Raw genomic sequence first — 18,291 nt, forward strand, 5'->3', positions numbered from 1 at the left:
CTCTCAAGCCCTTCCCCACACAAACAGACTTGCAAAATTTCAATATAATGCTAGGTGGTTCCTATGTACATAAAAGCAAGCAAGCACTCAAATCTCTCACCACACAAATACAGACTTAATGAAGATTATCTGGGACATTATGGTAAATTTTAAAAGGTGCCCATCAAACTGCCTTCTTAGTAACTGTGTCTATGCCCATAGATCAGTGCTGCTATCAACTTTGGTCAGGCAAGCTTCTTGTTGTCATGGGCAGCAGTAAATGCAAAGATTCATAACTGATCAAAGTGAGGAGAATAAGTGGCAGTTGAATGATCAACCATAAACATAACATCTACATCAACCCCTCCAAGGCTCTGAGAACATCACAGAGGAGGGTGGGAAGAATGTAAGAGGTGCAAGAAGTGAGGAAGCGGTACAAAGACTGACTTTTGTGTGCTCTTGAGCTCTTATCAGCTGTGATACAAGGTTTGTACAAGACTGGGCTATGAACATCCTGCATGGAGGGAGGAGGAACTCAAAGGGCCCCATCCCTCCCTGAGGAACTATATGCAGCCAGTGGTTGATGGGGAAGCAGAGACATGTTCTTTAGTGGAATAGCCATTAGTCAGGTGTCCATTCTCCTATAAACACCCCTACCCATGCTCCTTTAAGCAACTGTAGTAAAACTCATTGAGTCATTAAAAAAAAGGTCAGGCCTGGTGGTATACATCTTTAATCTCAGCACTCTCAAGACTAAGGTGGGAGAATCTCAGTGAGCTTGAGGTCAGCCAGACTGAGTTCCAGGTCAGCCTGGGCTATACAGTGAGTCCCTGCCTCAAAACACCAATAATAACAATAAGACGACATGAAAGTAAAAGGGGGACAATTTGGTAAGAGGCAGGGGAGTAGGAAAGGTATGGCAGATTAAAAGGGGGTATAAAAATCATCAAAATACACAATATTTATGTTTCAAAATGTCAATAATGAGCTGGGTATGGTAGTGTACACCTTTAATCCCAGCACTTGGGAGGCAGAAGTAGGAGGACCACTGTAAGTTTGAGGCCACCCTGAGACTACAGAGTGAATTCCAGGCCAGCCTAGGCTAGAGTGAGACCCTACCTTGAAAAAAACAAAAACAAAAAAAGGAAAAAGAAAAAAGTCATGGTGAAATCCATTAGGCATAATTAATATAATACTAATGAAAAAATCTTTAAAACCTAGTATAGGAGGCAAGACAGTGGGCTAAGGGTAAAAAGAATAAATTTTCCAAGATTCACTTACCCATTAATAGATGTTCTTGACATAAACAGGCTAAAAACAGATGACACAAAAGAATGATAGAGTTGGATAAAGAGCCAGCCGGATTTCTCAATGCTGTTGTTTAGGAAGATCTGTGTTCCTTGGTCAAGGTAACTCTGAACAAAGACAGACTGGAGCGATTCACACAATTTCTCTCTGTTGCATGCATACCACTAGAAAAAAAAAAAAAACAACAAAGTTTAAAACATAGCTGAAGTGTCACCTACAAAATCCAAAGACAAAAAACAGAGTCCTAAAGTCAAACCTAAGGCCTTCAAATAGGCCAATCATCATCTTTTATGCTCTCGTGACACACAAAGTACAAAATACTTCTTCAGACGTGACTTCTCAAGGGGTTTCCAGATCATGTAGCAAAGTAGGTGGCAGAACCAGACCATCATCCCACAACCCAACAGTCACACAACCCAACACCACACCTCCAAATCTGGTAACTAGATCAGGTTGCTGGTCGCCAGATCAGGTCGCTGGTCGCCATCAAGGGTATAAAGAGGAGGACCTTCGCTGTCAGTAAGTGTGCTTTACTAAGCAGCACAGCCTGCGCATGCTTAGAGACAAGGCAAAACGAGCTCAAGAAAGCTGGAGTTACTTGAACTTATATTGCAGCTAATGAGAAGACCAATTCATAAGATGCTGAGTAGATTTCCAGGAATGGGCTCTAGCCAAAACTTACTTGTTGGAATAAAATTTTAAATTTCAACTGTAGATACAAAGTAAGTCAACCTTTCCCATTTCACTGAGGGTTCATGTACCAAAGGAATGGGAAAGTACACTGTTAGCTTCAGTGACAGGCCCACAAGCCAAGTCCTGGCTCTGTCACTCCTGTGGGAGCCTCAACAAATTACTTAATCTGAGTATTCCTCAGTAAACTACAGATGTCTCTGGTAGGTACTATGAAGATGAAATGAGCTATTGCAGGCAAGTCCTCAATACAATACCAGACACACAGTGAGACACCTATGATAATAAGAGTGGTTATTCCTCTAACATGTCCTGAAAAAGACAAATCATATAGTTGTTATGAGCATGTAAGGACCAGCATATGGTCCAGGGCCAGCTTAGATAAATAAGTTTTGGTTTTTTTTGTGAGAGTAAAAATGCAAAGTCAAACCTTGTAAGCAAAAACTAAGACTAAGCTGTGTGCGGTGACATAGTGGAGATTGGCAGGTGTGTGTGTGGAACCCTAGATAAGTAGTGGAAAGTATAAAAACCCCAGCTGCTCAGCAACCGTTGTCTTAGTCTTCCCAACACTATGACTGACTGAAAGGTTGCTCAGCAGTCCAGACCGAGACCTCCGCAAGACGCGTCACCGATCCGAATTCATCTGCCCGACACGCTGTCTGAACGATCAAGACTCGGCTTGAAACACCGCAAACCGAGAAAACACCACAGACCGAGAAAACACCGCGAACCCAGAGAAAAAGTCACAGCACGGACTCCGCGTTGCCAGGTCGTAAAGCCTCCGAGACGTCGCAACCCAAGTCTCGCGTTACTGCAGCCCAAGTCTCGCGTTATCAGGTTGTATACATGTTAGACTCGTTAGAAATATTCTTGTGTTAGTAGTGATGAATATAATTTGGTTATATATTATATTAGCTATAATATTAGTTGTGATAGTTTGGACTTGCTTGTGTGTGACTTTCATCCCAGTAAACTCCTTTGCAAGTATACCAGTGTCTGAGTATCATTGACCTTCGTGGGCGGAATCCTCTCAACCAATCATCTTTGAGAGTGCTCGCGACAATACTGATAAAACTGTAGACAAGTCACTATTTATCCATTTTCTGCTCTAAAGTAATCCATTCTTTTTTTCCATAAGGAGTCTACTGGTCAAAAAAGAAACTTGTTTACCTAAAACATCTGCCATTTAACCAGCAGTAGTGTCCCATGACTTCTTGCACACTTAATGGACCATTTTTACAGTCATCTTAACTTGCCAAAATGTTAAATGAAATTTTGAGTAACATTCCAGACACCAACATTAAAAGGAACTAGGTATAAACCAACAAAAACAAGCCAAACAGGCACATGAAATTTAAAGATTAATCATTTTACTTATTTGGTACCCTCAAATTAGATAAATCAAAAGTCTCTAGTTGTGACTTATTTGTGCTAAGTTGCTATTTGCTGCTTGGACATTACATAAAAACTCCTTGTTTTCCTCACCCCCATAGGACAAGGTATTAAGCAGCTTACATTCACAGCCCACACTTTTTTTTTTTGTTGGCTGGGAAATGTTCTTGCTTAATCATTTACTAAGTCTTCATACTATGCATGAAATTAGGCTCTGGCACAGGTCATAAACTGTTTTGACTGTGCCTGTGACTGCTTGTACATTATGAACTCTGGAATACCAGACTACTCTGACTTTCATTTATTTTTTATTTGCTGTAATGACTAATCAAGATGAAAGCTATCACCTTGATAGTAGGCAATCAGGAACATTCTATTAGTGTGGACAAGAAGTCATCCAGCCAAAACCCTGGGGCTGAGACTGTCTTGGCATCCACTTGTGAATGGACAACCAGAGTAACACTGACCTCCAGAACCAAGCAAGAACGGCACCATCAGCTGCAGATACTGTTTTTAATTACCAAGAAGAAAACTCAAGCTCTTCTAGCACATCTCAGCTCATCAACACTAATACATATAGGTCAGCCTTTACTACCACACAAGAAACTGCTTATTAAACATGTGCTACAGAACAAAAAGAGAGGCTCTTCTTTGCAAAGTAACAACCGTGGCCCTCCTAACCATTTACATGATAAAACATCAAGCTCAGGCTGGAGTGATGGCTTAGCGGTTGAGCGCTTGCCTATGAAGTCTAAGGACCCCGGTTCAAGGCTCTGTTCCCCAGGACCCACATAAGCCAGATGCACAAGGGGGTGCATGCATCTGGAATTTGTTTGCAGTGGCTGGAGGCCCTGGCACACCAATTCTAATTCATTCTCTCTCTCTCGCTCGCTCGCTCACTCGCAAATAAATAAATGAAAATATTAAAAAAAATTAAGCCCATAGCAGCATTATTCACTAATACCCAAAAAGTGGAAACAGCTCAACTGATGAGTAAAAAGAATGTAGTGGAACCATGCCACAGAATAATATTCAGCCATATGCAGGAATAAAGTCCTCATTCATGCTCCACCAAGGATGAGCCTTGACAAATATTATGCTAAGTGAAATAAGCCAGTCACAAAAGGTCATTTAATACAGTATTCTGAAGCCAGGCATGGTGGCGCACACCTTTAATCCCAGCACTTGGGAGGCAGAGGTAGGAGGATTGCTGTGAGTTTGAGGCTACCCTGGGACTTCATAATGAATTTCAGGTCAGCCCAGGTTAGCAAGACCTTACCTCAAAAAACATACATATATTATTTTATTTATATAAAATATATACAACATGGAAATCCAGAGACAGAAAGTAGATTGTGTTGCCCACACCAAGTGACAGTGGGGAGTCACTACTAATGGATATGGAGTTGCTTTTTAAGGTGACAAAAATTTCCAAAATTAGACAATAGTATATGGTCTCATGACTTGTGAATATACTGGAAACTACTAATCTATACCCTTTAAAATGTTTACAGCATTGAATTTTATCTCAGTAAATCTGTCCTCTTTTTATAACATACCCACCACGAAATAGAGGTGGCACTTTGACCTTCTAGAAGTGAAGCAGTTTGGAAACACACATGACCCAGCAAGCCTCTTCAAATGTAAGATTTAACACACATGACCCAGCAAGCCTCTTCAAATGTTTTAAGATTTCAGTGCAAGTCAGAGATATCACTACTCTGCTTCACAAGTCTTAAAATAATATCTAAAATGCTCAACATGTCATACAAGGCCTTACAAAGCTTTTGTCCACATGTCCACAACCTGACCTCATGGCATTCACTACCAATTCATGACACTAGACTCACTTTGTCAAAGCGCTTCTCCTCCCTCCTTTCCCATGGCTATTCCACATGGTATCTGCTCTACTCACTGCATTCTCTACCTGTCCAATCAACCCAGCTAAGCACATCCTCAGTTTTTCCTGAACTTCCAGAGTAGACCCTCTGTTCTCAGACAGACCCCCTTGTACATCCCCAGTGTCTCCCTGGCAACATGATGGCGACTGAATGGGACAACTGCACATCTACATGCTCAGTGCGTACACCAATAGACAGGGCAATGACTGACTTCAGAGCTTGGCAAATAGACCAATGATAAATGTTCATCAAATGAATGACTGTTAAGACTCACAGGAAATCTAATAGGCAGAATCTGGCATTGCTAACAAAATTCTGGAGGAAACATAAGGTTAACCACAGCTGTCACTACGTTTTTTTGACAACTGCTCAAACTCCAAGGTTTCTAAAACACCTTGCCCAAAACTAATTTTGCAAACGGTGGTAAAAGCTATCCACCTACTCACTATAAAACTACATTACTACACACAAGTAAGGCAGCAAGTACCCACAGGGCCAGGCACCTGGCAAGAGCTTTACATTACATTTATACCACATAAACTTTTTGTTTTGTTTCAAACAGGTTCTTCCACTGTATCCCAGGCTGGCCTTGTAACGCACTATGTAGCTCCGGCTGGTCTCAAACTGGAGGCAGTCCTCCTGCCTCAGCCTAAAGCATGAGCCACCACATCCAAAAGCCAGGAGTCCCAGAATAACCTCGGCTGATTCTAACTTCCATTCCTGTGATTTTATTACAAAAGCATCTTTTTGTTGTTGTTGTTGTTGTTGTTGTTGTTTGTCTTCTTTTTCGAGGTAGGGTTTCACACTAGCCCAGGCTGACCTGGAACTCAATATGCAGTCTCAGGGTAGCCTCAAACTCACAGCGATTCTCCTACCTCTGCCTCCCAAGTGCTGGGATTAAAGGCGTGTGCTACCATACCCAGCTACAAAACCATCTTTCAAGGAAGATTCTCTGGGCTTAACTCTGCCCAGTGTGTCTGCTAGAGAAAAGAAAGGGGAATTGTCAGTCCTTGGACGAAGGTGGTCTGAGGGAGTGTGAAGAAAAGATTATCCATCTATACTAAACCACTGAAGGCCAGGGGGAGGCCTGATCATCCTTTGTCACAGACTGCCTTTACCCACTGCATGTCAATGGCACTACTCCAAGTGACAACCCAAAAAGTTCCAGGCATTGTTAAATGTCTCCAGGGTATAACTGTCACTGCTTAAGAACCTCTGCATGGGCTTAGCCAGAAAATGTCATGGTTCTGGATCTCCAGTACAGTTTAATAACTATTCCAGCTTAGCTGTGGTCTAGGAACTGTAGCTGATTAAAGGAGGGACTCACTGGCCTCAGGGAACTTGCATTCCAATGGGAATAATAAAATCAGAAACCAAGAGGAACAAGTACTGTGACCATGACCTTGGTCATGACCTGCAAAGGCCCCACTGAGCAAACAAGATAAAATCAGCACCTGGAGCTGCCACACCCAACTGGTGGTTGTCCCCCAGTCACCTCTCTCCAGACAGCCAGCCTTAAATGAGAAGCTCTACTAGCTCACAGCACAGGGCAGCTGCCTCGAGACTCCTGGGCACTTTCTTTTTTTTTTTAATTTTTTAATTTTTATTAACATTTTCCATGATTATTAAAAAAAACCATGGTAATTCCCTCCCTCCCCCCGACACTTTCACCTTTGAAAATCCATTCTCCATCATATTACCACCCCATCTCAATCATTGTACTTACATATATACAATATCAACCTATTAAGTACCCTCCTGCCTTCCTTTCCCTTCCCTTTATATCTCCTTTTTAACTTACTGGCCTCTGCTACTAAGTATTTTCCTTCTCACGCAGAAGCCCAATCATCTGTAGCTAGGATCCACATATAAGAGAGAACATGTGGCACTTGGCTTTCTGGGCCTGGGTTACCTCACTTAGTATAATCCTTTCCAGGTCCATCCATTTTTCTGCAAATTTCATAACTTCATTCTTCTTTACCGCTGAGTAGAACTCCATTGTATAAATGTGCCACATCTTCATTATCCACTCATCAGTTGAGGGACAACTAGGCTGGCTCCATTTCCCAGCTATTATAAACTGAGCAGCAATAAACATGGTTGAGCACATACTTCTAAGGAAATGAGATGTTTCCTTAGGATATATGCCTAGGAGTGCTATAGCTGGGTCATATAGTAGATCAATCTTTAGCTGTTTTAGAAACCTCCACACTGATTTCCACAATGGCTGGACCAGATTGCATTCCCACCAGCAGTGTAGAAGGGTTCTTCTTTTTCCACATCCCCGCCAACATTTATGATCATTTGTTTTCATAATGGTGGCCAATCTGACAGGAGTGAGATGGAATCTCAATGTAGTTTTAATCTGCATTTCCCTGATGACTAGTGACTTAGAACATTTTTTTAGATGCTTATATGCCATTCGTATTTCTTCCTTTGAGAATGCTCTATTTAGCTCCATAGCCCATTTTTTGATTGGCTTGTTTGATTCCTTATTATTTAACTTTTTGAGTTCTTTGCATATCCTAGGTATTAATCCTCTATCAGACATATAGCTGGCGAAGATTTTTTCCCATTCTGTAGGTTGCCTCTTTGCTTTTTTCACTGTGTCCTTTGCGGTGCAAAATCTTTGTAATTTCATGAGGTCCCAGTGATTAATCTGTGGTTTTATTGCCTGAGCAATTGGGGTTGTATTGAGAAAGTCTTTGCCAAGACCAATATGTTGAAGGGTTTCCCCTACTTTTTCCTCTAGCAGTTTCAGAGTTTCAGGTCTGATGTTAAGGTCTTTAATTCATTTGGACTTAATTCTTGTGCATGGCGAGAGAGAAGAATCTATTTTCATCCTTCTGCAGATATATATCCAGTTTTTCCAACACCATTTGCTGAAGAGGCTGTCTTTTCTCCTCCTGGGCACTTTCAAGCAGGTGAGTTACCTGAACAATAGTTCCTCAAAGACTACAGAGACAAAGGAGCCTGGGCATGAACAAAGTACTGTGCTTATTAAATTACCCACTGCAAAGACTGTGCACCAGCTCTTCTGTAGGGCTGCACCTTGAGCTGCAGGCCACAATGTCTGAAAAGCTTATTACTGCCAGTCTTTAAAGTGCCAATTGTGGGATTCATCAAGTGAATCTTTGAAATCAAACCAGAACTATCCTTGTTACCTCTGGTCCCAGGAATAGTAAGGTGTGGAAACTAAACATCTTCTAAGAACCATGTAAAAAGACTGAAGATATTAATAAGTAGTCAAATAGCTCAATTAGATGGATGACAATAATATATTGGTATTTTTTGTTGCTTGTCTTTTTTTTTTCAAGGTAGGGTCTCACTCTAGCCCAGGATGACCTGAAATTAACTATGTAGTCTCAGGCTGGCCTCAAAGTGATCCTCCTACCTCTGCCTCCTGAGTACTGGGATTAAAGGCATGCATCACCATACCCAGCTATTGATTTTAACAATATTAATGAAATCAAAGTGATGAAACATTAGGTCATGCTATCTTTAATAATGTCTTTTAAGGGGCTGGAGAGATGGCTTAGTGGTTAAGGCGTTTGCCTGCAAAGTAAAAGGACCTCGGTTCAATTCCCCAGGACCCATGTAAGCCAAATGCACAAGAGGGCACATACGTCTGGAGTTCATTTGCAGTGGCTGGAGGCCCTGGCATGTCCATTCTTATTCTCTCTCTCTACCTCTTTATCTCTTGCTCTCTCAAATAAATAAATACATTTTTTAAACTTTTAAAAAAATGTCTTTAAGTACATGAACATCTCTTCATGTTTATATAACCTTGACCCATGAATACCTTCTCAAAGTAGGAAATTTTTCAATACAACTACTTACTTGTCAAACTATGAAAAATAGTTAAGGATTCTTCTGAAATTATTTGTTGGAGTTTCTCAACTAGTCAAACATGATATGCAAGTCTTTTCTTCCAAAAATATAAAAGACTTGAGCAAACTCATAGAATCTGAAAGCTGTAAAATTCAACTTTTATATTTTTATAATGTGACAAAACAAATTAATATTTGATCTTTTCCCCAGGTTCCTGGTCCAGAGCTCCTAATAACTATTCAGGAATGTCTGCAGTGAAAAGAAAACCTTTTGTATGCAAATGAGATTATTCCAAAAAATAGGAGGAAAAGAAAGATATGATTAGAGAGGTAGAATTTTCAGCCTCAACCTCAAATCTCCAAGGATGGAAAGGGGCTTAAGTAAAATTGACCAACAGCCAATAGCTTCATCAGCTATGCCTAACTTCTCTGTCATTATAGCAAATCACTGCACCTGGAGGACTGGGCTACAGAATTCCTAAGCTTACAGCCAAGCTGGACAAAAGCACTTGATACCTGGGAACCTGGAACTTTTGGCAGCCTCTGAAGTGAGGAGTTGTCTGGTGGAAGAACTAAACCCTTGTTGGAGACCCCACCCAGTGATAAGAAACTGGAGAATTGATTGGTGTTAGGAGAAAGCACTAAAATTAAGATTTTCTTCAACTTTAAGGTTTAACAAAAGCACAAATAAACTGGATGGGGGCCAAAACTTCAAGCAGTTGCCCTATGTGTCTAACCTGCAAACTACAAAATCATCTAATTTATGTACATAACTACCTTTACTATCTACACAGAGGCCCACTAGAGTGAGGCAGTTCCCCATTGGGAGACAAACTTATTATGACACCCTTCTGAGAGCAGTTTCCTAGAAGGAGCATCATGAAGCCCTGGAAATACCTGAGCCTTGAAAGGAGACAAAGCTGCATGCAAAATCCCACTCTACCCATCTAACTTTGTGCTCTTGGGCTGGGCAAGTACCTCTCTTGGCCTCAAGCGTCCATCTGAGAAGTGGGGTAGTACCATCTACACAAGAGAACTGTTACGATGATTACGAGTTGCAATATATTTGAAAGTGCCAGGCACACAAAGAAGCTGACTAATTGTACACATATGTCCTTTCCCTTCCTGCATGAGGAAAAGGCTAGCTTGGTCAGAGAAGTACAGCTCAAGGAAATACCTAAAACCACACTATTGGTCTGGACACCAGAGTCATTCTAAGACAAAATGAGTACCCAAGGACCTAAGGCATTCCATGGCACCAAAAATAATTAGAAATGCCCCACTGCCCAGAAGCCATTGAACACAGGCTCTTTTTCCATTATAGGGGTGGTCAGAACAAGCCCATGGTCACTGATCTTGATGCTTAAGGGCTTGAAATTTCTTTCCAAGATTCTATGGTACAATCAAATGACCAGACATTTCGCCACTGGCACCGTCTTCATCTAAGCACAGCACAGTAAATATCCAAAGAGGCCATCATTTTTCTACAAATGACTGAAAGCCAGCCAATCATCTCTCCATGTGAGCCCGTGTAATGAGGACCCCAAGACTGAAAATGGCTGGCCCATGGACCAACAGAAAAATGCATTTCTTCCACTTCTGGTAAACCTACATATGCATATTTTCTGGTTTTGGTTTCATTTTTTTGAAAATTATAACACTACTCCAGGCAATGCTGAGACAAACCGAGAATTTCTCTCTCCCCAGTACTGACCAAACCCAGCTCCTTCCACCAATTTCTACCTTCCCAGGTTTTTCCACAGTGCATCAAGCAACATGAATCTTAGATTCTAATAACAATTTCACTGCAGTTACAGGTCCCCCACATTCATTGTGGGAAATGACTTATCCAGACTAGATCAAGTTACTTTAGCCTTGATTTAATAAATATGTAACTGGCAATCCTGTTATCAAATATTCTCTCACTGTTAGTATTGTGTAATCCTAAAACGTTAACGGAGATTCAAACGAGTCAAAACAACAGGGCCTTTTACTAGAAGAAGTTACTAGAAGTTACTAGGGTCTTCTAGGCCACCTTCAAAAGGGAAAAAGAGGGCTGGAGAGATGGCTTAGCGGTTAAGCGCTTGCCTGTGAGGCCTAAGGACCCCGGTTCGAGGCTCGGTTCCCCAGGTCCCACATTAGCCAGATGCACAAGGGGGCGCACGCGTCTGGAGTTCGTCTGCAGTGGCTGGAAGCCCTGGCGCGCCCATTCTCTCTCTCTCCCTCTATCTGTCTTTCTCTCTATGTCTGTCGCTCTCAAATAAATAAATAAATAAATGAACAAAAAGAAATTAAAAAAAAAAAAGGGAAAAAGAACCCAGTGTTCTCTGAAACTGAAGCAAACACTTGTTTAAGGGGTTCCGCACAGGGTTAAGGGAAGAGAAGACCCCATTTCCAAGGTCTCTTGTGGTACCGGCTGCAAAGGCCCCCAAACTGGAAGACACAGCCCAGCACACCAATCTAGCACAGCTGGCCGACGCCCTGAGCATGGTTAGCTCACACTTGCTTCCTGCCAGCTTCCACAAGGTAAGTAAAGACTAAAGGGTCAGGGACAGGAACGCAAACCTGTCCTTCAGCACATTTGACTATAGCTATAACATCCAAGTATTTTTTTTTAATTTGGGAGGAAAAACAGATTTCAATTCTATCTTGAATCTTTTGTTGAGCATGGGCTAGCACAGTTCTGAACTTAGATAAGAAATTGGAACCAAGAAGGTACAGATACACATATATGCCTTGTATTTTTAAGTCACTTCTAAATAATTCCAGATATTGAATGCTGTGTGTAGGAAAAAAAAATCAACAACTTATAGTTTGACACCTAGAGAAATAACTATGGTTTGGAGCCAACAAGTTATATAATAGTCTTTCCACTCCATCAGCTGAGAGGCTGCAAATGACTTTTACTACCAGGAATGTAGTTAGTAGGCCCGGAGAGTCCTTTCAAGTTTCAGCAGCTCTGTGCAGTTCCTTTAACTTTAAGCACGAGGTATAATGCTCAAAAAAGACCACATCTGCCAGGTGTGGTGGTGCACGCCTTTAATCCCAGAGTTTAGGAGGCAAGAGGTAGGAGGATTGCCTTGAGTTCGAGGCCAGCCTGAGACTACATAGCAAATTCCAGGCCAGCCTGAGCTAGAGTGAGACCCTACCCTGAAAAATGGAAAAAAGAAAAAAGAAAAAAAAAAGACTATATCTGACGCTTGTCTGTTTTCTTCTTTTCTCTTTTTTTCAGGCAGGGCCTCACTAGCCCAGGCTGGCCTTGAACCCATAATGATTCTCCAACCTCAGTCTTGGGTTAAAGGCAAGCACCACCATGCACAGCTTTTTGATTTTTAAATTATGACTGTGGTGACAAATGACAAGTGACATCTTGTGTCTCACTGCCAAGCCCCATTTCTCTCCAATGACTTTACCTACTCAATCTGCCTTTTGTGATTAGAAACACACTGCTGGTGAGGAGCCTAAGGGTTTTATCTTAGGAGGAAAAAAAAAAAAAACTAATGGGACAGAGTAAATACAGGAGGCTGTTGGGCTGAAGCATATAACTGTCAGCTCTACCACTGTAGCTAACACATTCACAGACCACAGTGAACCAATATGGTGGCTCTTTCAAAACCAGTGTCTTTGGCCAGGCATAGTGGCACACATCCTTTAATCCCAGCACTCGGGAAACAGAGGTCATGAGATCCAAGCCAGCCTGAGACTACATAGTAAATTCCAGGTAAGCTTGGGCTACAGCGAGACCCTACTTGGGGGAAAAAAAAGAAAGCTGTCTTTGAAGTCACTAAAATTTGAATTTCACATATGAAATTCTCACATATTACAAAATACTACTTTTTTCCTTGGTAACCATTTTAAAACATAAAAATATTCTTAGTTCACAGGCTAGGTAAGTGAAGGATATCAGTTTGGCCTGAGGACTTCTAGCTTGCCAAAAGTGATGCACAAACCCATTTGTGACGCTTGCACACAGAACTAAGATTAATGAAGGTGCTACTCCACGTTAAGCCCAAAGGAGCCTGGCATCCCTAGGTCTTGATAACTAAACAGCAATTTTTAATGAGTAAACATTGCCCAAGATCTCTCTCTTAACCAAAGAATCCTCCACCATAATTCCTTAATAAAACAACCAGAAGGAAAACTTGCACTCCATGTGTTTCAGTCAAATCCATAACTCCACTTTCATGCAATTCCAAAAGCACCAGATGTGGCAGCTGTGGAAACCCCACGGCCAAATGAACACCAGAAGAGCTAGTATAAGACTATTAATTGGAGAGAGGAGGAGACCATTAAAGTTACTTCACAAGCAACAAAGTTATGTGGTAAATCAGGATTCTGGAATATAAAAGAAGTAAATTATCAACTCTGCCAAAAAGCTAAAAGGACCAACTGCTACTTGACACTAGCTCATGGTTGTTTGTGCACAACACTGGATTTCTGGTCATTTTCACCTTAGTTCATGGTTGTTTCTGCACACACTGGACTTCTGGTCATTTTCACCTTAGCTCACAGTTGTTTCTGCACACACCACTGGACTGCCAGTCATTTTCACCTTAGCTCGTGGGTGTTTCTGCACACACAACTGGACTTCCGGTTATTTTCACCTTAGCTCACAGTTGTTTCTGCACACACATACACTGTACTTCTGGTCATTTTCACCCTAGCTCATGGTTGTTTACACACACACACACACACACACACACACAGTACTTACAGTCATTTTCATCTTAGCTCACGGTTGTTTCTGCACACACACTGGTCTTCTGATCATTTTCACCCTAGCTCACAGTTGTTTCTGCACAAACACACACTGTACTGGTCATTTTCACCTTAACTCATGGTTGTTTCTGCACACACATGCTGTAGTTTTGGTCATTTTCACCTTAGTTCATAGTTGTTTCTGCACACATACTGTACTCTAGTCATTTTCCACCTTAGCTGTTGTTTCACTACACACACCATACTTCTGGTCATTTTCACCTTAGCTCACAGCTATTTCTATACGTGTGCTGTATTTCTGGTCTTTTCCATCTTACTTTTAATTTTTTTATTTTTATTTATTTATTTGAGAGAGAAAGACAGAGAATGGGCATGCCAAGGCTTCCAACCACTACACATGAACTCCAGATGCATGCGCCACCTTGTACATCTGGCCTACCTGGGTCCTGGGGAATTGAACTGAGGTCCTTTGGCTTTGCAGGCAAGCACCTTAACCATTAAGCCATCTCTCCAGCCCTGGACATTTATGTTCCTAACATAAATGTGTTCACCTGGCTGGACACAGCAAGTACACACTTATAATCCCAGTATCTGAGAGGCTAAGTTACAAAGATCATGAGTTTAAGGCCAGCCTCAGTTACACAGTGAAACATACTGTCTCAAAACACTAAAGAACAAGCCAAATGTGGAGGAACACATCTATAATCCCTGTACATGGGAAGCTAAAGCAGGAAGATTCCTATAGCAAGTACAAGGACAGCCAAAGCTACAAAACCCCATCTCAGAAAAGCAAAAAAAGAGGAAAAAAGGAGGAAGACAAAGGAAATACCATCTAATCTATTGGGATATGTCCACAGACATCATTTTTTCTCACTCCACAAAAAAAACACTATCTAAAGTTTTTCGACTTTTAAAAAAATATTTATGAGAGAGGTAGAGAAAGCAAATGGGCACACTAGGTTCTAGCCTCTGCAAAAGAACTCCAGATGCACGTGCCACCTTGTGCATCTGGCTTTATGATGGTACTGGGAATCAATCCCAGGTCCTCAGGCTTTGCAAGCAAGGGCCTTAACCTGAGCCATCTCTCCAGCCTTCAATCATTTACAATAATTTTATATATTTATTTTATTTTTTTTAATTTTTAAATTTTTATTAACATTTTCCATGATTATAAAAAAAAAAATCCCATGGTAATTCCCTCCCTCCCCCCTGACACTTTCCCCTTTGAAATTCCATTCTCCATCATATTACCTCCCCATCTCAATTATTTTATTTTCAAGCAGAGAGAGAGGCAGAGGAGAGGCAAATAGAAAGAATCGGTGTGTCCGGCCTCCAGCAGCTGCAAATGAACTCCAGATGCACGAGCCACTTTGTGCATCTGACTTTTCATGGATACTGGGGAATCAAACCCAGGTTGTTAGATTTTGCAGGCAAGCACCTTAACCACTAAGCCATCTCTTCAGTCCAAAGTTTTCAATTTTTAAAGTAAAATATTTACAAGCACTGAAAACATATCAAGTTGCTATAATCACGTTATCATAAACACTCAGCCTTGTTGGGCTAGAGAGATGGCTTAGCGGTTAAGGCACTTGCCTGCAAAGCCAAAAGACAAAGGTTTGATTCCCCAGAAGCCTCACAGGCCAGATGCATAAGGTGACACATGAGTATGGAGTTCATTTGCAGCCACTGGAAGCTCTGGCACGCCCATCCTCCCTTCCTCCCTCTCTCTCTCTCAAATAAAAATATTTTTTTTTAAAGAGACTCAACCATGTCAATGGAAATAAGCTATTTTTTCCTAGCCAAGACCTTATTTCTAACCACTGCTGTTACAAATGACATTTCTAATTCATTATTTTACGCCATTATCCATGTGGATATGAGACATTCAGATTACTGTGCAGATAAGAGTGTAGCAAGTTAAACTTGTTTCTACAACGCTGACCCAGTATAAGTAATCCACGACAATAATTACAGCTTTATAATTTAAGACTGCACACTAGGTGTAAATGCACGCCTAAGAATTCCACAGGAGAGATCACCTAACATTTCAACCGCTGGGAGATGTCATCAAAAAAAAAAAAAAAAAAAAGGAATTTTAGAATTCTTTTAAAATAAAAGAGGGGGTCTGACCACATAGCTCATTTGCAGAACACAGCCTTTGGGAACCTGGGTTCCATTCCCAGTACCACAACCAACCAATCAATCAATGAGGTGAAGCCACTCCCATAGTTCATAAATACAAACTAAATGTTACTTTTATAAATGAGTTGTTTTATCTCTTTAATGGATAACCTTTACTAAAGCGCATGAAACCAACATGTGCATAAATTCTCTGAACAACTGGCAAGATAAGTAACATGGAAAAATGAAAATGATAATGAGACATAAGATGACAGGGAGAGCAATTCGTTACTGCTCTCTGGAAAGGCAAAATGTACGAGGAATGTTGGCTTTTCTAATCCAAGAGTTCCGTAGAAACCAAAAGCCTCTTTTCAATAACTGCAACTTCTGCCAAATATCTTCCACTTATTTCTAGGGCTAACCCACACATTTTTAAGTGGCACAAACAACTAATGAAAAGACCAACTAACTAGTGACAGCTCATGGTTCAGGATCCACAACTACAACTCCTTTAAAAAAAAAAAAAAAAAAAAACTCACTCCTCTGTCCAACTCTGTTTTTTAAAAAAACCTTTCCTGTAAAACCTCGCATCATCTTCCTCCTCATCCCCATCCGGTCAGCTAACTCAACTGAAGTTTAAAGGACATGTCTCTTATCAGAAGAGGAGGGCTCGCAGGCTGGGAGCCGAGACCTGTCAAACATGTATTTCAAGTGCTTCGGGAAAATGTCAACTGAAGGGTTCAGGAAAAAGACACGGTTAAATTTCTTTACGATCCTTTGTATATCCAGGGATTCCACTACACAAAAAGCCCGTCAGGCTTTCGTTTTTGTTTCTTCGAGGTTTAGACAGGGTGGCCGGGGTGACGGGATCGGTGGAATCTTTTCTAGCCCAGGCCTCAGGAGCAGATGGGAGGCCCCCAACCCCCGCCAGACGGCCGTCCCGAAGTTGCTGCGGTCCCGAGGCCGGGAGGTGGCCGGGGACCGGGGAACAATGCGGGGCTCGGGGGGTGCCCACTATCGAGCTGGGGGAGCCCGCAGGAGAGGCCGTTCTCCGCCCGTGCCGCCGAACAAAAGGCGCTGTGGGTCCGGGAGCCGAGGGCCCGGGGTGTCGAGGCCCGCGGCCCACCGGGAAGAGGCGGGGAAAAGTTTCCGAGGAGCAGAGGCCGTGGGGGCGAGTGCCGGGCCCACGGTGCCCCGCACAATAGCGCGGGCCGAGCGCGGGAAGGCCGGGCCGCCACGCCCCCGCCCCGCCGGGCCGCGGCCCCTACCTGGTGGGTCTCCTTCCTGCCGCCCGCGGCCGCCGCCGGCCCGCCGGGGCCGCTCGTCATGTTCACGTACAGGGAGCGTGTGAGCGGGCTCCGCAGCGTCCACATCCTCCGCGCCAGCCACACGGACGCCAGGCTCAGGCTCAGGCACAGCCAGCTCGCCAGCAGTCTCATCGGGGGCCGCGGACACCCGCTCGGATCACCGCCGGCGCCGGGCCGCCGCCGCCGACGACGACGAGGAGGAGGAGGAGCCGCCGCCTCGGGCCGCCGCCGCCGCCGCCGTCGCCGCCACCCGGGCTCGAGCCATCGCGCCCAACTTGCCGGAGCAGCCCCTTCAGGGCCGAGGCGGAGGGTGGGAGGAGCGGTCGGCGCGCGGCCTTCTCCCTTCCCACCCCTAACACACAAACACACACACACACACACACACACACACACACGCACGCACGCACGCACGCACGCACGCACAGACACACACACTTCTCCGTCCCGCCCGCGGAACGTCGCGTCGCGGGCTCCAGTTTCCACCCGGAGACGTACGGCGGCGGGCGCGCACGCGCTCTCTGCGCCGCGAACGGCCGGCAGGGAGGCGGGACAAAGGGAGTGCGCGTTCGCGTCGCGCGCGCCCCCGCGGCCGGGTCCGCCTCCTCGATGCGTAATGGCGGAGGTGAGCTGCGTGGATCTAGCGCAGGCGAGCCCACTCCCGCAGAGGGTGACTAGTGCTGCCCGCAGGACCGCCAGTCGATCCTTGCCCGAGTTATTGCCAGTGTCGCGACTTTCGCCTGGTCGTACAGATTGACCCAAGGGACCCAGAGGGAAGGCTCCCCTCTCCTAGGTGCCTGAGCACTCACCCTAGTCCAGCCAATAGACAAATGGGGCCAGTTCTCTCTCTCTCTCTTTCGGCTTTGGAGGTAGCGTCTCGCTCTAATCCAGGCTGACCTGGAATTCACGATATAGTCTCAGGCTGGCCTCGAACTCTCAGCGATCCTCCTACTTCAGCTTCCCGAGCGCTGGGATTAAAGGCGTACGCCGGCTCGGTCCGTTCTTTTTGTGACTCGAGTTCCTAAGCTCCAGTTTACAGTCGGGGTT

General features: G+C 43.5%; 1 protein-coding gene across 2 annotated transcripts in view; it reads right to left on the reverse strand.

The window, feature by feature from the left end:
• Mettl9 (methyltransferase like 9) overlaps window positions 1–17,395 on the reverse strand; it is a 62,329-nt gene extending 44,934 nt beyond the window's left edge. The window contains exons 1-2 of one of the 2 annotated variants that reach the window (XM_045131558.1): window positions 17,209–17,395; window positions 1,261–1,451 (exon numbers count right to left, since the gene is read on the reverse strand). In XM_045131558.1, the coding sequence (XP_044987493.1) occupies window positions 1,261–1,451; window positions 17,209–17,379 (362 nt within the window). In that variant the 5' untranslated portion in view covers window positions 17,380–17,395. The remainder of the gene's footprint in view (window positions 1–1,260; window positions 1,452–17,208) is intronic. The other variant, XM_045131557.1, reaches the window with a different exon arrangement.
• Between the last annotated feature and the right edge of the window lie 896 nt (window positions 17,396–18,291).

Source organism: Jaculus jaculus, chromosome 12 (assembly GCF_020740685.1).
Source record: "Jaculus jaculus isolate mJacJac1 chromosome 12, mJacJac1.mat.Y.cur, whole genome shotgun sequence".
NCBI classification, from domain to species: Eukaryota; Metazoa; Chordata; class Mammalia; order Rodentia; family Dipodidae; genus Jaculus; species Jaculus jaculus.